Here is a 22,190-nt window from a genome sequence, read left to right on the forward strand (position 1 = left end):
AGGCGCCTGAACTTCAAGCCCCTTTCCAGTCTAACACATCTTGGAGGAGGAAAGCATGGGAGCAGTTACGAGGGTCGGGGGGGTGGGGAGGCTATGTCGAGGAGTAGGGAGATGCAGTTTGTTAGAAGCACGTTGCCAGGCAACGCCGTGTTGAACAGCGTGTGAGGATGCTGGTCATGGGCAGGAAGAAGTTAGGGGGGACCAAGCTCCCCCGCGACGACTGACCGAATGAATATGAGCGAGAGGTGGATAGAGTGTCAACCTTCTTCAGCTAAAGCGCTGAGCGCTGCGGCTCGGCGCAGGCGCCAGTTCCTTCCGTGGAGGGCGGGGCAGGGCGGGGCGGGGCGGGGATAGAGGCTTGGACTCCCAGAGCCATATAAACTTCCGGTGCCTGCAGCGCTGCGAAAGGCAGTGGCGCTGAGCGAGGTTGCACAGGCAGAGGCTGCAGGGAGCAGGCGCGGGTCAGCGCAGCCATGGTGAAGATCAGTTTCCAGCCCGCGGTAGCGGGCATCAAGGCCGATAAGGCCGACAAGGCAGCGGCGTCTGGCTCGGCCTCGGCAACTGCCCCGGCCGCGGAGATCCTGCTGACGCCGGCGAGGGTGAGAGGCATCGGGTCCCAGGTGGGGGGTGGGGTGGGGATGGGGGCGGGGTGTTGGGGGGAAATCTAGGCACTCCCCAGTGGCAGTGAGAACCAGAGGGACCCCGGAGCCTCGTGCGGAATCGGGGAGAGAGGTCTGGAAAGGCTGGTCAATCTCCAGCTGGGAAAGGGTCTTGCTTGAGTCCTTCCCCAAAGCTGCAGTCGAAAGCAAAGCTGTTCTCAAGTGGGGACGCACACAGAGTTTCTAACAAATGTGGGGACCCTAGGTGCCCAGTTCCAAGATAAAGGAAGGTGGCGGGCCCATGAAAGTTTGGGGACTGTTGAGGGTTTGCATCTGGTTCCAATCAAGGGGGACGGACCGGGAAGCCAGTGCCTGGGTTGGGGGATGGGAGGAGGGTTGAACGTAGTTTCCCCAAAGTGGGGTTATGGGAGCTGATTAGTTGGGGAATTAGCTGGGAGAAACTCAGATTAGTAACAAAAGGGGAAGTAGCATTGGTTTGGTTCCCAAATTGGGGACTGTGGTGGGTGAAGGATGGTGGTGTTCGAACCGGCAGTCCTTAAAGAAATGAGCCTTCTCCCGTGTCACACCTGCGAGTCCGGCTTCCTTCACCGGCCTCCAGCTGCGCTGTTACTCCCGGCTGCGTGGGCTCCCCACTGCTCCCGTGCCCTCGGCATCCCTAGTCACTCAGCTGGCTTTGTGCGGAGTGGCCTCGGTGTGCGCCGCCTTCCCCTGGCTGAGGGGACCCAAGTCATTTCCGCCATGGAAAACTGTGCAGTGTCGGAGTGTGTCGTGGGGGCGGACTCGTGGCAGTCACTGACGGGAGGACAGGAAAAGAAAAGCTGACCCAGCCGAGCTTCATTTTGCTCCAGTAAGGGTGTTTTCTTGTCCACTGTCACACGCTCCCAAGCGGTCCTAGGGCACACCAGACTCTGGCCTTTCCATCCAGGCTGAACTGAAAAAGCCCTTCCACTTCCTCCTCCGCAGATCAAGTTTTGAAGCTCCGTTTCAGGCTTGCCCTAGTGAGCCTGTGGAGAATGAGCTAGAAGAGAGGGTCATGCGGAAGTGGGCTAGTCAGAGCAGACTGTGACTCCGAAGAATGCCAGGGACGTGGGCAGCCCTCGAGTGTTTCAGTCACTACAGCATCCAATAGTTCATACACCAATTAAGAGTTCAGTGGTCACCCAGGCGGAGGTTGAAGGGTCCCTGGGCACCCCCACATGAGCAGCTTCATCTGAAGACCGGGAGTTTTTAGGATACTTGAACGGTTTGCTGTTTAAGAGTTTGCCCTGGGGCTCATAAGCCTCCTTTATAACTTCAGGGAGGGGCCCTCACCTTTCCTCCCAGTCTGGGTCGGGGGGGGGGGGGGGGGGGGGGGGGGCCCAAGAACTGGTAAGTAGCAACTCCTGACATTATCACCCCTTGAGAAGGAAGTCCCAACGGACTGTACACAGAGCACATGCTAGGGCAACCTGCTGATGGTGTTGGATAGGGTGGCTGAGCCCAGCGTAAGGAAATTACACGTTTTTCTCATTAACCTCGGAAGACTTGGTTATGTAAGTCTGTGCAATAAGACGGCAGTTTACAGATGAACAGAAATGAACACGCTAATAATGACAGAAAATACGAGCCTCAAAGGACCAGGTAGTTGGTTTTTATGCGGTGTAAGCGATCAGAGGCTAGGCGAGGGGAAGAAAGGTGTCCCAGGAACAAAAGAGGTTTTGTTGTTCAAGCAAAACCTCTGACAACAGCCCTCTAAAGACCACTGATGGTTGTCTCTGTGGGCCAACTGTCTACCCTTCAATGTTTTTTCCTTATGAAAAGATCTTGCCTTCATCATTGAGGGAGCTTGCCTGGATCCCTGGAATAGCTCTTCATATAATTGTTTTTTATGGATTCGAACTGCGCCCCCCAAGACAGCTTTCCAGAACTTTTTCCACATCAGCAGCCCCTCTCAATGGCCATGTCCGAATAGACAGCTTGTTTGTTTTGGTCCCTCCCACCAGCACAACCTGAGCAACCACCACTGTTCAGCTTCCTGCTTTTATCAGGCTGCTGAAGCTCAGCAGCCCACCCTGCCCTCTCCCAGCGGGAAATGGAAATATCAACCTTGCCTTGCCCTGTGCGCCGTTGGTAATGGCCTAGCGCCTGCCGAACGGCCTCCTCTGTCACTATTGGGCTGGCGGGAGCTTGGGGAAGCAGGCTGGGCAGTCGGGAGGAGGGATTCAAATACCTACACTTTGGGACCGAACCGTTTATTGGTTAACTCAAACGACACTGGCTCGCCCAAGCTCTGAGCTGGTTGTGAGGGGGCCGTTGATATTGAGTGTTGGCTTTGTCTACCTCAGCTGCCACTAGGATCTTGAAAGATAGATCACTCCGGCAAGCTTCTTCTTGCTCTACAATGCCAGCAGGCATATTTCCCCTTGCCCGGTGCCTAGCATGGCAGTACGAGCAGGCAGGCAGAGGCCCGTTGCACAGCTGCAGTTCCGGAAGGAACATGAGCCATTGTTAGAGCCCTGAGATGTGAGCCTTTGGGCTGCTGTCACCCTGTGTCCAGGCCTGGGGTGGGGGGTGGCAGGGGAGGTGAGGGAGGGCTGCAGCAGAGCCACCTCCCTGGCAGGGCCTGCCCCTACTTCTAGGCAAATACTGAAACAAGTTTGAAACAAGATAGAAGGAAGTTCCCAGGCTGGCTGGGGAAGGGGTGGGTGTGGTTGAGGAGCCAGCTGGACCTACAGCTACCCAGCATCTCCACATATTAGTTAGATTTCAATAATGAGAAACCTGCAGCCATGGCCCGACCCCGGATGGTAAGTTGGCCGTTGAAGCGTGTGTTTGAGACTCCCTGCACCCAGCAGTATGGAGGCCCATCCTCATCCCCTTCCCACCGACTGACTGTGTACACACATGCGCACGTAGACAGGCCCCAGGGCTGGGGGCTGCAAAGAAGAAAACATCCAGTTCAACCATCTTCTCAGCTCTGTAATCTTCTCGAACATTTGTCTTTGATTAATAGTCCTTGAGTAACCCCCTCCCTCAACCCACATACCTGTGGATCAAATTTCTCTCTCTCTCTCTCTCTCTCTCTCTCTCTCTCTCTCTCTCTGTGTGTGTGTGTGTGTGTGTGTGTGTGTGTGTGTGTGTGTGTGTGTGTCCCCGTCCGTGTATCCATCCCTGTCTTCAGGCTCTTGGCAGAGGACAAGTAAGGGGAGGGTCTGTGGGTCCCTTGCCAGCTAAGAGAGCTGGTCTTCCTGGCTGGGAGGGTTGAGCCATAATGACCTTCAAAGAGGCAGCCCGGCCCAGCCCCGCGTCCTTCCCCCTGTTCGCACAGTGGGAACATCCAGAAGAGTTGCTCTGCCGGGTTTTTCTGCCCCCTCTCCCCCTGCTGCTTCCCTCTCATTTCTGTTTTCCCCTGGCTCTGCTGTTCAAGGCTGTCAGCAGACTGCTTATGAAGGGGAGTTTTTCTTCCCAAGGGGAGAAGAAATGTTTATGATTAAAAACTCAGCCACACAGCCGGGCTTTCCCCTCCGTCCTGGGAGTCTCCAGTTCTTTCTTTGTGAGCGAGAGCTCTTCCAGCCTTCAGCCTTGTTTCTTTCTGCTTCGGATCCTTTGAGTTTTGATTTCTGGAGAAGCCTGGGCTGTTGGCATGGAGAAGAGAGAATTCTGGGTCCGGCCAAACACAGGGGTCCTCATAGCTGCACCCTACCCCCGAGGCCTCAGGCTAGAGTGGGTAGGAGTGGGAGGTTACTAATGGGAAACCTCTGAGCCTTGGCTATGTGTGGCATATACTCAGGTGATGTCTTGATTCTTGACTATCTATGTCCTCTTGCTCAGACACAACAGGCATTTGCCTACCTCCCACTCCCGGCAAGGCCTCAGCGTGTCTGTAGGTCTGTCTCACACATACCCTTTGACATCCTTGCCTCTGAGCTGCAGTCTGCAGCCTAGGAAAGGAAAAAAATGCCAAGGATAACACTGGGGTGGGGACGACTTTAAAGTCCTTAGCCTTCTATCTATGCCTGCAAGGTCTGTGTTGCTGTCCTTTCCTGCCTCCTACCAAGAAGCCTGCAATTGTAGCATAATCCACTCATATTTTGGCGTTGTTACCGAGGGGCAGTTAGCGAGCGAGCTATCGCAACTGAGCTGTTGCAGGTGGCGGTTTCCTATCCATTCTGCCCCCGGCTTTGCTAATTATCTCTCACACACTGTTGGAAAGGCCTAGGAAAGCCTAAAGGCCGAGGCCCAGGCCCCTCTCAGGTCCCCAGACGTCTGGCTCGCATCCCTAACAGGAGTGCTCAGAGAGGCATTTTGCTCAGAGGGCTTGTTGCCTTGGCAACAATATGCGCACTTTCTAAAGGGGAGCCCCCCAATGCCTGGCTGTTAGTAACTATCCCATGGGGGAGGGGGAGCAGCATTTCTCTGGTCTCCAGCAGGGCAAGATGGGGAAGCAGCTAGAGTGGAGGTTATTCCATCAGGAAGGCTGACTGGCCACCCAACCACCTTCACTGCTACCCCATGATCCTCGGACCCCAAAGGTCTCAGCTTGCATGAGATCCCAGACTGCAGTGACCCCCTAGTGGGGCTAGCAAGGCTTTCGGGGTTAGAAGTTAAACCTTGGCTTGCTTTGACTGTGTCCAGCAGGCAAAAGCTGTGTTGGGGCTCTTTGTCCTCAAGCAGGGCCATCCAAGATTTTCTTGTCAACCCTTACATCCAGCCATACTGCTGTGTCCTGTGTGTCTGAGGGTTTGGCTCAACAGCCCAGCGTGTTGGATGGGTAGCATGATAGTGGAGCCCCCAGCTTTGTTTCAGAAGAGCTGAACAAAAGCCATTGTTAGCCCAGGGAAGATTTAGGCCTTCCTTTTCCCCCCAGTCTGAAGGGTTTGATAATTTTAGACCATGAAGTAATCTGACAGGAAACGGCTTCACAGGAAAAACAAGCTAAATTTCATATATGCATCGATACAGGAGCCATATACAAAGTCGAAAGTTTAAAGAAAAGGCCAGATAAGTGAAGCTTATGTAGTATGATGCGCTACAGGGAGAAACAGAGGTTTGAGGCAGCTGGTAAGGTGGCCATGCAAGTCATGGGGGGGATGAGAACACACGGGGCAGAGACTGTTCCCCAGGTAACAGTTACCTGTGGGAAGACCACGCAAGGCGACCTGTGTGTCTGAGGTCAGCCCCTCCTGCTCTACTGCCTGAAGAGCTTTCCTAGACAGGCACCGGACCTGAGAGACAGGGCCTCTGGGCACTCCTCTGGTGCGGAGAGATGTCAGTTCCTTTCCTCAAAAGAGCAGCTTTCAGAATCAGCCCACATCTGCAGTGGGCCGCACTTTCTCTAATAACCAACTGGGAATCCATCAAAGAAATATGTTTAGAGTGGAATATTTTGATCTCCTTCACTGTTCTAGCTAAATGTGTATAGTTACCAAACTGGGTAAGGTGAGGGGATCCCCAATCTTGCCAGTCAAGGGTCCTGGCCAAGGCTTGACCACTCTACTGTTCCTTTACCTGGGGCCATGGCTGACTACTGCCCGCCAGTCCTCACTGACTTCTCCCTACCTCTACCCTTCCCCTCCCCCAGTCCATGAAGACCTGGACTAGCCAGAGCTTCCAAGGCTAGCAGAAGTTGACTGCAGGGGCAAGGCTGGAAGGCCTCAGCTTGCCTGTGATTTTTATGTGCTTAGCAGGCTCTTGCTTGTAGTTAGCTTGTGCCTCCCTCCCCCAATCCTATTTGATTTCCTCGCTAGCTTTCCCAAGCTAGCTTTTCTGGTTTTCCAGAAACACAAGAGCAAACACCGTGCAGCCTCAACAGCCTGCCACCGCGGCGGCCCTGAAAAGGGAAGGCCTGGCCCACAGGTCTACTATTTTTATCCCACACTTTGTCCTCCACCGAGAGCTTTCAGGTTCATTGTCTCTCCTAATCCCCGGGGGCTGGTCTCCTCAGATGACCTCAGGATGGATGTCCTATTGGTGCTTCCTGGCCCATCCCTACCCTGGACCCAGTGGCTACAGTGTGGTCCTGGCGTGTATTGTGCCCAAAGGGCAATCTTTCTTGCCTCTAAGGTAGAGCTACCTTTCTGTTTTTTTGTTTTTCAAGACAGGGTTTCTCTGTGTAGCCCTGGCTGTCCTGGAACTCGCTTATAGACCAGGCTGGCCTTGAACTCACAAAGATCCTCCTGCCTCTGCCTCCATGCCAGACAACTAGACACCTTTCTTAGGACCACAGGAGCAGGCCAGTGCTGCACCTCTGGCTGTTGCCCTGGGTGGCTTGTTCATGGGAGATGCCGAGGGAGCTTGGATGTTGATGTCACCCCATAGAACCTATTGCAAAGCCATTGCAGCCCCTTGGCCCTCTGGTCATCAGCTGTCCTAGACCAGTTTCCTTAAGGGTGCAAAGTAGCCAAGGTTTGATCTTGTGGGAGGATCCCAACTGTAGATGTGGGAACCTAAGACATTTTCTGCCCTTTTCCTAGAGATTGGGTTAGAGAGTACTGAACAGTGGGGCCCTCTGGTGGGGTTTGCCTGTACTCCTAAAGGCCCAAGCTCATTCCTGCTCCTTCTCAGGACCCCTTTGCTGTGTTGAGATAAAAGCTTGTCCTAAGTAACTAAACAGAGCCATGTCCTCACCCACCCAACACCTCTAGAAAGAAAGAAAGAGAAACAACCCTGTTCTACAATGCCTGACTGGAAATGGAGGAGGGGGTCAATTAGACCTGCTTATTTAAGGCCTGTGGAGAAACTCCATTCCTCAGTCAGCTTCATATTCTGAAGGCTGGGAAGGGAGATCTATGAATATTGACCTTTGACCTCTCTTGGCCATGTCTGAACAGTGTAAAAGACGGGGTAAGTGGTGGGCACTAGAGGCAGAAACAAGCCTGGGAATGTCAGTGGCATCACCGAGAATAAACGAAGGCCAGCCTGGGCTACCGTGGGGGAAAGGAGGTCATGCAAAAAGATAGTCAAGAGGTGGCCCTCAAGTTCAGTTTCAGGCAGAGTAGCCCTGTGGAGACCATCCCACCCGCCCTGCAATCTGAGCCCAAACCTGCGTCCTGAAGCTGGTTCTTCTGTGGAGCGTGTAGCCTAGGCTCCCAGACAGTTGTGTTTCTTCTCTAGTGAGAGCTTCCTGATGCTTCAAGTTTCATCTTGTAGACTCTCTTTATGACAGCTTCCCTGACACAATGGAGGAACAGTTCAGGGCAGGGGCCTGCAGGCCCAGGGCTACTCGATTAGAGATAAGCACCGGTGCCCACATCCTCTGGGCCTCCCAGAGCCCCTGCCTGCCACAATCAGCCATCATCTTGGGAGTTTCCAGAAGCTTCCACACCCGCCGTGATTGGCTGATTTCATTCGTCAGCCTGATTAGATTAAGACACACTGAGGGCATTAATAAAGCATACCTTTTCATGTGTTTGTGGAGGTTTTCCCAGAGACGTTTAGTGGAGGGGAAAAGCCTACTCACACTGAATGTGGATAGCCCTAGCCCGATTCCCAGACTGAGTACAAAGGGGAAGCGGAGGAAACGAGCTGAGTGCCAACATCCATCTGTCTGCCGCTCGATCTCCCAGATGTGGGCACGTGCTGTGCAAGTCCATACCGTGATGGACTGTGAACTCAAACAAACCTTCCTCCGGTTGTTTCTTACAGGATCCACAGCCCTGAGAAAAGTAGCTGGTACCTGTCCCCATCCCAGACCAGCCTGTGCCTCCAGCCTAAGGGTCATGTCTTGTCACTCTTTGCCCATTCTTTTTTTGGAGGGGGGCGCGGCAGATTTTCGAGACAGGGTTTCTCTGTGTAACAGTCCTGGCTGTCCTGGAACTAGGTCTGTAGACCAGGCTGGCCTCGAACTCACAGAGATCCTCCTGCCTCTGCCTCCTGAGTGCTGAGATTAAAGGCGAGCGCCACCATTGCCCGACTTAGTTGTTATTTCTTGGCTTCCCATTACCCAGGACAGTGGCACCTAGCCTACCAGATGCGTTCTAGTTCCCGTGAACTTCTTGGTCTCATCCGGTCACTCAGGCCGCCTGATGTGCCCTATTTTATATTTGAATGGCTAGAACAGTGGTTCTCAACTTTCTAATAGTACAACCCTTTAATATAGTTCCTCGTGTTGGGGTGACCACACCATAAAATTATTTTAATCGATACTTCGTAACTGTAATTTTCCTACTATTATGAGTCGTACTATAATTTTTTTTTTTCTTGGAGAAAGAGGCTTGCCAGAGGGGTCGCAACCCTCAGGTTGAGAACCACTGGACCAGAGGCTGGTTATGCTGGTTCAGTAACAGGATCTAAATTCAGGCAATTCAAAGTGTGTGGGCTTTATCCAGCCTGATTGTCTTAGGGCTTCCAGGCAAGTAAGTCTCCATTTCTTTCTAGGAGAAATTTCTAGGGGGTCCGGAGAAATTATCAAGGTTCATTTTCTTCCAGACAATCTGTGTTGTCCTTCTGGCCCCTCCCCCCACCCCAGGGCCCCCTAGCTCAGCTAGAGGGGTGATCTCACTTAGGGAACGAGGAATTCAGAAAAGTGGTACCGCCTGGGACGCCTCTTTGACCGTGGCTCTTCCGTTCACAGGAGGAACGCCCCCCTCGCCACCGCCCCAGGAAAGGGGGCTCCGTGGGCGGCGTGTGCTACCTGTCCATGGGCATGGTCGTGCTGCTCATGGGCCTCGTCTTTGCCTCCGTCTACATCTACAGATACTTCTTCCTAGCTCAGGTGAGGAGCCAGGCGGGTGGGTGGGGGAAGGGTGGCACCAAGGCAGTGGTAAAGGAAGTCCGCTGAGGGTGTGGGAACAGTGGAGAGCTAGGGCATGGGGATCCCATGAAGAGAGACGGTAGGCAGCCCCTGGCCCAGGTCTAGAGGACAGTCTTCATTACTTCCTGTATCCCCTTGTGTGTCTCACCTCCTATTCTGGAGAGTCAAGCAAGGATCCAGGTAGCTCCACCCAGGCATCCCTACCTCTCTACCCCCTCTCACCCCCACCACCAGTGACCAGTGTCACTCTGAAGCATTGTCACCAGGAGAGAAGTTGAGAGTTTATGGTTCTCTCTGGAGCCCAGACGCTGTATGTAGGGGTTGTACTTCACGGATGACCTAACTGTTCCTTGCACGGACATCTGGGTTTGAGCCCTGGGCAGGTTTTGCATCATTTACCACGGCCTGCTTCAGGGAATGGAAGGTCTGAGGAGGAGCTCGCTTGTCTTCCCCAGTACACACCTACTAGAGATCCCCCAGACCCGGGGAAGAGGAGGAATCACCGTACTTGAGTATTGAGTTCAGTTAAATTATAAGGAACTTGAGAGATAAAGTATGATGTATCAACAGGGATGCTCAGGATGACTTATGGGCTAGGGTTTCCAGTCATTGTGGACCCAGCTCACCCCCACATCCCTTAAGCTTTTAAGGCTGTTGTCATCTAGTTTTTCCACAATAGAAATGACATGGGAGTTTTTGTGCTCTGTCCGCTGGAGACCTCAACACATTTTTCTCACCTTTGAAATTTCCCCTGAAAGCAGCTACCTATACCTCCACGGCTGGCCTTTGCTGGGTGTCTCCTCCCTCTCTGGTGCAGGACTCTCTTTAGGTATTTTTCAGTGGTGCCCCTGCCCTGTCCCCTCTCTTCCCAGACCCTACATGTTCCAGATTGTTGCTGGAACAGTCTGTGGTTGATCTGATAGCCACATCGGGTCTGCCCCAGGCATCAGGCCTCCCCTGGGCTTCCTCAAGGCCTCCCCGTGTAGCCAGGATGTTTTGTCATCCCAGCAGAGTTTCTCCTCAGACTGAGAAGGGGGAGGGAATTCTGCCCTTTACATGTCTAGGAGTCCCTAGAGAAGGCAGAGTGGTGGCCCCATCACTCAGTTGTCACCAGTAGCGCCACCCTACTGCCCCCGGATGATAGCCATCTGCCTGATGGGGCAGGGCCTCAGGGCCAGAAACAGGGTGAGGTGTGCCCGTGGGAAGAGCAGGAGGAGGGTGTGGCGTTGTCTTAGAGCTCTTCGCCTTCTGCAAGTGGGCCCCTGGTGGTGGTCCTCCCGTGGCTTGTCCCTCCTCCCTGCGCAAGCTCCTATAGGATTTGCTCTTCTGTCCAGCCACAGGGCTAGCGGGACCTCTTCTTGTTTGCCTGGCCATTTCATTGACTAAGGCTTTGAGGCCAAGTAGACCTTCAGGATCCCTTTACAGATAGGGAAACTGAGGCTCAGAGTAGTCTTCCTCATAAGATCCTGTTTGTCTGCCCTTCATTTGTGAGATAAAGTACTACTCCAAGACCCAGCTTATCTCTTCCCTTGAGCTCCAACCTACCTCCCCATTCTTCTGTTTCCCCGGCTCTGAGAAAGTCTTGGGTCCCTCCCAGGTCTGAAGTAGGCAGATAGGCAGCGTGGTTGTTGTCATCACCCTGTGTGACCGTCTGTCTCTCCCCTCACTTTGTGCAGCTGGCCCGAGATAACCTCTTCCACTGTGGCGTGCTCTACGAAGACTCCCTGTCCTCCCAGATCCGGACTCGGATGGAGCTGGAGGAAGATGTGAAGATCTACCTTGAGGAGAACTATGAACGCATCAATGTCCCCGTGCCCCAGTTTGGTGGTGGGGACCCTGCAGACATCATCCATGACTTCCAGAGGGTGAGGCTGGTTTATGGGTGGCTCGTAGGTGGCTTGGATCTGGTGTGGGACAGTACCCAGAGTAAGAACACCAAAGACTCCCTGGGTCGTGTATAAACTGTACAGCAGGTGTCTTTGGTCACCTCAACTGGCCTTTAGATACTGCTTTTATTATGAAGGTTGTAATGTTAGTTATTGCCAATGGTAGATTGGAGTGGGAGTGTACTGCTTTGTCCTTTGCTTGACAGTTACTAGGGTTGACTGTCCCTGTGAGGCCAAAGGTCCTGGTCTGCTCGCATTTGTATACCCACCATCAGAGGGTAACAGCTGAGTGGGAGTCTGTTTGTGTAACGCCACCCAGATCAAAGTCGGGCTCGCTGCCAGCCCTCTGGAAGGTTCCCTCTTGCTTTTTTCCAGTCAGTTCCTTCCTCCTTGAGGTCACCGCTCTCGCCTCCGGCTGCTTTTGAGATCAGTGAGACATAGGCCTCAGCCTTCTTCCCTAGGCCTCCCAGAACCTATTAGCCAACTCTGTTAACCCTACTTTCCCTTGGGGGTGCTGCAGCAATGGTCTCTGGGTCCTGGGGTGTAGCATTCCTCCCTGAGACAAGGGACCTTGCTGGGAGGTTGAAGGTGGCCAGGAACATGGCTCCTGTGTCCCAGGATAGCTTTCTTCCTCAGGAGAGCTACATCTTGTAACATGAGGGGCTGGCTTGTTTGGGTTTTCTGTCCCTTCAGGTACCCCACAGCCTGCAAGCCCCAAAGAAAATCACACAAAGTCTACATTAGGTTATAAACTGATTGGCCCATTAGCTCAGTCTTCTTATTAACTAATTCTTACATCTTAACAGTAACCCATAATTCTTGTCTGTGTTAGCCATGTGGCTCAGTACCTTTTCCAGCGGTGCAGATTACATCTTGCTTCTCTGTGGTCTGGTCAGGAATGACGGGGGGGGGGGGGGGGGGGGAGGGACTTCCTACTTCCCAGAATTCTCCTGTTCTCATTGCATCACCTCTACTTCCTGTCTGGTTTTCCCCGCTTATACTTCCTGCCTGGCCAATCAGCATTTATTTAAAATATGATTGACAGATTACAGACAATTCTCCCGCACCAACACCTCACCACTTTGATGAAATGCATGGTGGGGAAAAGTCACGTACCTTTATTCTCACCTAGCTCTGCAAACCCCAGACAGATCATTTGTTAAGGGTACATCCAGGAGCTGCTCCTACCTGGATATCCAGGAACTTGGGAGACAGGGGAGGGGTACCACTTCTGAGATCCCAGGCCCCATCGATGGCACAATAGGACTCAAGCCTCTGCTAGCTGAAAGCCTCCAGTAGGCTGGGCTGGTCCAGGCCTTTGCCTTCCACAGAGACTGACAGATACTCTCTCCCTCTCAGGGTCTCACTGCCTACCACGACATCTCCCTGGACAAGTGCTACGTCATTGAACTCAACACCACCATTGTGCTACCCCCGCGAAACTTCTGGGAGCTCCTCATGAATGTGAAGGTGGGTGGCCATATCTTGTTTGTATCCGTCCCCTTTCCTAAGGAGGCCAGGCCTAAAGGGGGAGTCCCTGCACCCCCAAAAGATCACTTCTTCACTATTCTCTAGCCACATCCTCAGAGCCATTTCTCCATTTCCTCTCCCCAACTCACAGAACACCAAGTGTGGCTTCCTTAGCATTCAGACTCATGCTTTGGGTCAGCAGTAAGGGGAGCGGATGCAGGCCCTAGCCCAAGGAGCATTTCCCTTCAGGTGGGAGGCCAGATGTGCACACGTGCCAAAGCTCACCACAGTATAGGTCGGGCACCAGCCTGGGGTACCAAAGGGCTTCTGGGAGTGAGAAAAGACTGTGTGCAGTGGGAGGGGCCTAGGTGCCGACCCTGCGCTTTGACACCACGTCCCGCCCCCACTCCGCAGAGAGGGACCTACCTCCCACAGACGTACATCATCCAGGAGGAGATGGTGGTGACGGAGTATGTCAGTGACAAGGAGGCTCTGGGTTCCTTCATCTACCACCTGTGCAATGGGAAGGACACCTACCGACTGCGACGCCGGGCCACCCGGAGGCGTGAGTGACAGATGCGTCCCAGGCTCCGAAGCGGGCAGCCTCTGACAGGGACCTGCCCCAGCCGTCCCAGCAGCAGTTATGACCTAACCGCCACGAATGTCAATCAAGCACTTAAAACGTGCCGGGCATTCCTTACCTTACTTCACCCTCGTTGTTATCAGCATCATTTTTATTCTAACTAATTGTGCCTTTTAAAGGAAACCGAGGCACAGAGGCTAAAGTAGCACCCCGAAGGTTTTATAGCAGAGTTGTGGCAGGCACCTAGTGAGCCGGACTTAGGGGCTCCTCCTACCTCATGGCACGGTTTCAGTATATCGCTTTCTGGGCTTCCCAGGTCCCAGGGTTCTCTCAGGCTCAGGGGCTGGCCAGAGGCCTAACTGGGACTTTTCTTTTTCTTCCCAGGGATCAACAAACGTGGGGCCAAGGACTGCAATGCCATCCGCCACTTTGAGAACACCTTTGTGGTGGAGACACTCATCTGCGGGGTGGTGTGAGGCCTTCTGTCCAGGCCCACCCCTGCCCTCTTCTCTCTCCTTCTGGCCACTCTCTGGCCCTCCTCCTCCCTTCGCTTAGCTTGTACCTTGGGCACTTTTCCATAGATGTGACATATCCCGCTATCCTTTCCAGCCCCATCCTTCTCCCCGTACCAGGGCTGTGATCTCTCGAGGGGACCCCTGAGACTGCTTGTTTTTCAGGTGTGAGGCGGGAGGGGACAGTTGCCCAAGATGGTTTCGGTAACCCATTGTTTTAAGTCAGCTCCCCAGTGGCTGGGCCAAGGGGAAGGACTAAAGGGAGGGGCTGGACATGTGAAAGAAAGCCTGGGGCAGGGGCAAGGCCTGGCATGGGGTTCAGAAATAGCCCCCCACATTTGGGGAAGTCCTGAAAGACTTTTTTTTTTTTCTTGCACAGCACACTTCTTCCTCCGTTCTCCTGGTTCTTAGGCCTAAGTGTGGACTAAGGATGGGGAAATGTGTCCTGGGTTGGACCTATCTGAGCCCAAGAGAAGGTGGCTATCCTGGGGTCCCCCCAGGATTCCTGTCAGGGCTTTTGTCCCACCAGCAGGAACCTGGAGTTTGAGGGTGGGAATGAGTCTGCCAAGCACAATTGTTCTGAGTGGAACCAAAGAAATGAGGAGCTGGGCCGCCCTGGTCTGGCACCTAGGAGCCCAGGAGCAGGTGGGTACAGCTATGGTAAGCTAAAGGCCCTGGGCAGCGGATGGAGCCCATGCTTCCTCCATGCCATGGCTACTGTGAAAGATGGAGGCGGGAAGGAGAGCCACCTGGTACTTTGGTCCCTGCTTCCTCTTCCATTCTGGATCCAGCCCCTCTGTCCAGGGGTGCGTGATGTTTCTCCTCCTCCTTCTGCATGTTTATACTGATGTTCGTGCTGGCCGCCTGGGTGAGGCTTTGGTGCCTCGGGTCAGACCTGGGTTCTCCATGGCGGTGAAGCTCTCAAATGCTTTGTATATTTTCTCTATTAGATCTCTTTTCAGAAGTGTCTAGAAAATTAAATAAAAAAAAAAAAGCTTCGACTTTGGCCCTGGTGTTGTGGCTAGTTAGGGGGCGTATCTTATGGGTTATGGGTTCTCTGAGGACAAAGTAGCGGGGGTAGTGGACAGGAAGAAACAAATGAGCCTTGGCATTCCCTAAGTCAGCAAGGGAGTGTGGGGTGGGGTGTCCCCTCCATTGTCTTCCTGGATCCCCTGGACTGTGCCTGAGCCAAGTGCTCACATTTGTAGCCAGAAGTATCCAGAGAGCTTCAGGAAACCGCTCAAGGTCAGGATGATCTTAAGTGCAGGCAGAGCACCCTACTGTATGGGTTGTGACAGATGACATCATTGTTGCACATCCTCGGGCACAAGGACAGCGTCATATTTGCCACAATGCCTAGGAAATTAGCAATTGTTCTTGGTGGATCAGAAATAGTCACAGGGTCATGTCCTCCAGGGAAGGAGGCAAAGAGAGCTGGCTAGGGCCTTAGCTTAAGTGGACACAGGCAGCAAAACTGAATCTGTGCCCTGGGATTGAGGGTGGGTGGGGACCCACAGCCCTGGTGCTTTTCACAATGTCAACGCCTTTCAAGGGACACAAGAGGGTCAAATTCAACAGACGTACCTTATCTGGACACAGGACCTCTTGCATGATTTGTTCTGCTTATATTCTAAATATAATGCAGTCCACTGAAGGGCTTGCCAGATTTGCTTTTCAACTTGACCCATCCGGTTCTTGGGAGAAAGTAAACATAAGAAAAGCCAGATACATCTCTCCAAGGTCAAAGAACTACCCTTCACATACGTGTAGGACAAATGACAATAATTACAGGGTTTGGAATGGCAAAGGAAGAGTGGGGCACAGTGGGGGACCCAGAATTGGCTTAAATTACAGGGAAATTTAATACATGGTTTCCCATGGCATTTCAGGTTAGTGGGGACATGTGTGTAATTTTCAGGTTAGTGGGGGCATGTGTGTAATTTTCAGGTTAGTGGGGACATGTGTGTAATTTTCAGGTTAGCGGGGACGTGTATGTAATTGTCAGTGAAACAGCTGATTAGCCATTTTGACCAAATAAACCTGGATCCTGCCTCCCTGAACAAAATTGATTCAAGTTTTAAACCTAAGATAAAGGAAAATGATTAGATGTAATATAAGCATCATTCCCACTGAGTAAGAATTAATGAAGAGTTCAAATTTATTTATGGCGAGGGTCTACCACAGCTTTGTAAACAGTGGTCTAGGGGAGGTAACTATCAAACAATGTAAAGGGCTGTGTTCCTTAATGGCCAGTGCCTTTTTGTTCCTTAATTTGTGCTTGTTTTGTTTCGTTTTGGGTTTTGTTTCGTTTTTTTCCAAGACAGGGTTTCTGTGTGTCCTGGCTGTCCTGGAACTCTGTGGACCAGGCTGGCCTTGAACTCACAGAAATCCTCCTACCTCCTGAGCTCTAGGATTAAAGGAGTGTGCCCCCCACCGCCACCACATTACTCCAAAGCTTTTTGTTTGTTTGTTTGTTTTTGTGAATAGGTTGAGATGTTTAATTGCAGTTGTGAAGAACACAGATCAAAACTAGTGAGAACATTTTTACACATCAAGCCAGGGTTGGAGTTTTCATTTGGTGTTGTGAAGCATTGTTACATTGTTATCATGAAGCATTTGTTACATTCAAAATACTTGACATCATTAGTGTGGCGTTACCCATAAGATAGGAAACGTACTAAGTGATGTGTCCTAGAAACCCACCAGATTTAAGACTGTCACATAGCCACTCTGCAAGTTGTCCTTTGGAAAGCCATGTCCCCTCCCTTTTCCATTTTTCTAAATGTTAAAGACAGACCCCATCCCTACACGATTAACCTGTTAATAGTTGAGCAGGGTATGGTGGCTCAGGCCTTTAAACTCAGCTCTTGGCAGGCAGAGGTGGGTGGATCTCTGTGGGTTCAAGACCAGCTCTGGTCTACAGAGCGAGTTCCAGGACAGCAAGGGCTATGTAGAGAGACCCTGTCTATAAACAAATCAATAAATATGCTGATTGTTGAATAATTTTTCTATAGATGTCCAGAACTCAAGAGTGTTTAGTTGCCACATAATTTCAGAGTGTATAGGTTCTATTTTTTTGTTTTGTTTTGTCTTTTCGAGACAGGGTTTCTCTGTGGCTTTGGAGCCTGTCCTGGAACTAGCTCTTGTAGACCAGGCTGACCTCAAACTCACAGAAATCTGCCTGCCTCTGCCTCCTGAGTGCTGGGATTAAAGGCATGTGCCACCACTGCCCAGTTGAAGCTCTTTCTTAAAGGTGTGTGTGTGTGTGTGCGTGTGCGCATGTACACATGGTGGAAATGCCTGCAGAGGCCAGAAGAGGGCATCAGATTCCCTGGAGCTGGAGTTACAGGTTACTGTGACTTGTCCAACATGCGTGCTCAGAATAGAATTCATGTCCTCTGCAAAGAGCAATACACACTCTTAACTATTGAGCCATCTCCCTAGCTCCCTTCTTGTAACATGAGAGCCAGGCTCATTGGTCCCAGCTGTTTAGGTCCCAAAGAAAATCACACAGAGATCTCTCTCCATAAGTTATAAAACTGATTGACCCGTTAGCTCAGGCTACTTATTAGCTCTTGTAGCTTATAGTAACCCATTATTCTTATCTATGTTAGCCACATGGCTCAGCCGGACAGCTCACACCTTGCTGCTTCGGTGGACAGAACTGCGGAGGAAGCTTCCTGCTTCCCAGAATACTCCTGTTCTCATCACCCCGCCTCTACTTCCTGTTTGGTTGACCCACCTATACTTCCTGCCTGGCCAATCAGCGTTTATTTAAAACGTGATTGACAGAATACAGACAATTCTCCTGCGCCACCCTCTTATTCAGTTTTATGTACCAACTAATAAAGCATATGAAGTGCTTTGAGGCTTAACTTACAGAAAATCAACTGTGTTTGCATAAATAAATGCAGGTCATGGCCTCTGGAGGTCAAGGTTAATACTGTTCTGACCAAAGGACAGAAAGAGGAAATCCACACCATGGATGAAGACAGTGACAGACCCCACTGAACCTTATCCAGCATTCACCATATGCACACTGCACCCCCTTTTCCTCTCTGGAAATCCTTGTACCCCAGCTCTCCAAGACAGTGCTCTGGGGAATCACATTTCTTTCTCTTCTCAGGACCAGTTTTAGAATACCTTTCATTTTCTTCCTATTGATGGTGTGTCTTTGACTTTTTGAGAACAAGCTGACAGCAGTAACTGATTTCGCCTGCTTTGTGTTCAGCTGGGGCAGCTTGACTGAAGCTGGACATACAAGATGGACTCAGCCTCCAAGGGCCACTGGAGGCATGCTCAGTTTCGAGGGGAGTGGACTGAGCCATCTCTGGAGGTTGGGAAGGCATCCAGGCCCAGAGCCAGAGGCAGGGAATTATGGCAATCTTTATTAGGAATAGACTGCTATGGTCATGCTCAGTCTCTGTCCTCCATATTTAAGACACGAACGAATACCAAAGCATGTGTGTTGGCTCATTTTATGTCAATTTGACACACGCTAAAGTTATCTAAGAGAAGGAAACCTCAGTTAAGAAAATGCCACCCTATGACCATTTGTGGTCTTCCGCCTACTTTATGGGCTGTTGTACTTTCTCACTAGTTTGTGGGCATTCTTAATGTAGTTTGTGTCATTTTATATCCGTCCTCAATGGGCGACTAATCTCATACCCCAGTTTGTGGTTTGTCTCTCCTCCCTTGTGGTCTCATCTATGAACAGCAATGATTCACCTCCCTGTAGTCTGAGTTATCCATAGTCTACATAAAGTTGTTACGTCTTGTTTTGGAAATCCTGTCCAAAGGTTAGACAGACATTAGCCTACCGTGTTCTTCTGATCCTTTGAGTTTTGAATTGTATTTTTTTTCTGTGTCAGTGTATGTGCATGTGTTTGTGTACTTTGTGTGTACATGTGGAAGCCAGAGATCAATGTCAAGTGTCTTCCTCAATCATTTTCCATGCTGTGGTGGTGATGATGATGATGGTGATGATGATGATGTAGGGCTGCTCTCCAGTTTTCAGCGTAGCTGAGGATGACTTTGGGCTTTGGGGCCTGCTGCCTCCATCTGCTGAGCACTAGAATTAGAGACATGAGCCACCAGACCTGGTTTACGCAGTGCTAGAGATTGAACCCGGGGCTCTGTGCAGACTAGATGAGCACCCTGCCAAATGAGCTACATCCTCATACCTCCACATGCTTTTTTTTCTTTTTCTTTTCTTTTTTTTAAAGACTTATTTATTTATTATGTATACAGTATTCTCAGTATTCTGTCTGCATGTATGGACACCAGATCTCATTACAGATGGTTGCGAGCCACCATGCGGTCGCTGGGAATTGAACTCAGGACCTTTGGAAGAGCAGGCAGTGCTCTTAACCGCTCCATCTCTCCAGCCTCCCTCCACATGCTTTTTAAGACAGGACCTCTCATTAAACCCGAAGCTTGCCCATTCAAATAGACTGGCTGGCTAGTGAACCCCAGAGATCCTCCTGTCTCTGCATTTCTAGCACTGGAATTACAGGCAAATACCACTATGCCCAGCTTTTTATGTAGATGCTGGGCTTGAACTCAGGTTTTTGTGATCATTGAGTCCTTTCACTGACTCTACCATCTCCTCAACCCCATTTTTTTTAAAGCTATTTTTAAACCTCTGGATGGGCTGGAGAGATGGCTCAGCTGTTAAGAGCACTTGCTGCAAACTCAAGTCCAAATGGATCAAAGACTCCAACATAAAGCCAGCCACACTGAACCTCACAGAAGAGAAAGTGGGAAGTACACTTGAACGCATTGGAACAGGATACTACTTTCTAAATATAACCCCAGTAGCACAGACACTGAGAGCAACAATTAATAAATGGGCCCTCCTGAAACTGAAAAGCTTCTTTAAAGCAAAGGACACGGTCAACAAGACAAAACGACAGCCTACAAAATGGGAAAAGATCTTCACTAACCCCACATCAGACAGAGGTCTGATCTCCAAAATATACAAAGAACTCAAGAAATTGGTCATCAAAAGAACAAATAATCCAGTAAGAAAATGTACAATAAGAAAATTCAATAAGAAAGGTCTGTACTCAGATCTAAACAGAGAACTCTCAATAGAGGAATCTAGAATGGCTGAAAGATAATTAAGGAAATGCTCAACGTCCTTAGTCATCAGAGAAATGCAAATCAAAACAACTCTTACACCTGTAAGATTCCATCTTACACCTGTAAGAATGGCCAAGAACAAAAACACTGATGACAATTTATGCTGGAGAGGTTGTAGGGAAAAGGGAACACTTCTGCATTGCTGGTGGGAGTGCAAGCTGGTACATTCCCTTTGATGTCAGTGTGGCAATTTCTCAGAAAATTAGGAAACAACTGTCTCAAGACCCAGCAATACCACTTTTGGGTATCTATCCAAGGGATGTTCAACCGTGCCTCAAGGACACGTGCTCAACTATGTTCATAGCAGCATTGTTTGTCATAGCCAGAACCTGGAAACAATTTAAATGTCCCTCGAAAGAAGAATGGATGAGGAAAATGTGGTACATTTACACAATGGAGTACTACACAGCAGAAAAAATAATGACAACTTGAAATTTGCAGGCAAATGGATGGAGCTAGAAAACATCATATTGAGTGAGGTAACCCAGACCTAGAAAAATAATTTTCATATGTACTCACTCAAAAGTGGTTTTTAAACATAAAGCAAAGAAAACTAGCCCATAAATCACAATCTCAGAGAACCTAGACAACAATGAGGACCCTAAGAGAGATATGCATGGATTTAATCTACATGGAATGTAGAAAAAGACAAGATCTCCCGAGTGAATTGGGAGCATGGGGACCATGGGAGAGGGTTGAAGGGGAGGGTAGAGGCAGGGAGGGGAGCAGAGAAAAATGTAGAGCTCAATAAAATCAATTTAAAAAAAAAAGGAAAGAAAGTGATAAAGACACACTCAGCAAATAAAGTCACTGATGGCCTGAGTTCAGCACTCAGGATCTACACAGTAGAAAGAGATAACCATCTCTCAAAAGCTGTCATCTGACCTCTATACATAGGCAATGGCACATGCATAGGTACAAAATAAATAAATAAACATACAAACAAAAAGAGCCCTTGCTGCTCTTCTAGAGGATCTGAATTCAGATCCCAGTAGCCACATCAGCTGACTCACACTGCCTACACCTGCAGCCCCAGGAGAATCTTAAACCCTCTTCTAGCCTCTGCAGGCTTACACGTACAAAACACAGAAACCTCCATGTAAATAAGGATAAATCTTTAAAAAGTTAAAAGATGTATCCCTGGAATTTATTCTTTTATATGGCATGTAGAGATAAGCATGTATTCTGGGTTTCTCTTTGTTTTGTTTCTTTCCTTTCTCCACAGAGCTACAGTGCATGTCTTCATGGATCAATGCAATGTCTTAACACATTTCCATATGCATAAGATCCATTCCAGCACTTTCTACTCTGGGTCTATCATTTGAGCTATGAGCCATACTGAAAACAAGTCTAGCTGTCTGCTTGGGTGAGCTTCCTGTATTGATTTCTCCAGCGCCATAGTGTCTTTTTGTGACCCTTTGTTCTTCATACACATTTAAAAGCAGAAATCCAATTTCATGAACTCTCCATTTCTGTAATGGGCTTGTATTAAAGCTATAGCTCTACTGGGGGGGAGCTGAAATTATTATTTCATTATCAACAGCATATTTAAAATTTTTTAATTTTGGCTTTTTATGTTTTCCAAAACAGTTTCCATTCCTGAATGAAATTCTGGCAAAACTTTCATGAATTAGCTTTTTTCTTAAGTTCTTTAGATTTATTACTATTAATATATATATATAAATTATTGTTCCATTTTATAAAAATAATTATATTTTTGCATTATAATATTTTAATATTGAGTCACCAAGCTTAAGTGTTTTCTTTTTTTCTTTTTCTTGTTTGTTTTCTTGGAGGCAGGATTTCTGGCTGATCTGGAACTCGCTCTGTAGACCAGGCTGGACTCAGAGAGATCCACCTGCCTCTGCCTTGCCTCCTGAGTCCTGGGATTAAAGGCATGCGCCACCACAGCCTGGTTGTGTTTCTTATTACGCTAAGAAATTTATTTCATTCTCCTGATTATGAATCCATTTTGTTCTTTCAAATAATGCAATTTTTCATTTCCCTCTGCCTAACTTATTTTCTTTTGCCATGGAGTTGGAGGTTACTCTTGTGTCTGATAGGCAAGCACTCTCACAGTAAGACACAACCTCAGCCCCAAGGCTTACTTCTTTCTAGGTCTATCACACTGACAAGACGTTCAGGGATCATGGGACCAGCCCCAAGAACGTGGCTCTTGACTTTAGAAGGAGTTCACCTTAGCTATAATTTTTTCAGATGTGCGGAGAGTGTTCTTGTTTCAAA

The 22,190-nt window shown here is 49.8% G+C and overlaps 1 protein-coding gene across 1 annotated transcript; it reads left to right on the forward strand.

Moving 5' to 3' along the window:
* Positions 1–393: 393 nt before the first annotated feature.
* Positions 394–14,808, forward strand: Itm2c (integral membrane protein 2C). The gene is made up of 6 exons (XM_048428895.3): positions 394–599; positions 9,172–9,312; positions 11,028–11,216; positions 12,597–12,707; positions 13,122–13,272; positions 13,675–14,808. The coding sequence occupies exons 1-6, from the start codon at positions 474–476 to the stop codon at positions 13,764–13,766; spliced, it is 810 nt and encodes a 269-aa protein (XP_048284852.1). The 5' UTR covers positions 394–473; the 3' UTR covers positions 13,767–14,808.
* Positions 14,809–22,190: the final 7,382 nt, after the last annotated feature.

This window comes from Myodes glareolus, chromosome 1 (genome assembly GCF_982192425.1).
Source record: "Myodes glareolus chromosome 1, mMyoGla1.1, whole genome shotgun sequence".
NCBI classification, from domain to species: domain Eukaryota; kingdom Metazoa; phylum Chordata; class Mammalia; order Rodentia; family Cricetidae; genus Myodes; species Myodes glareolus.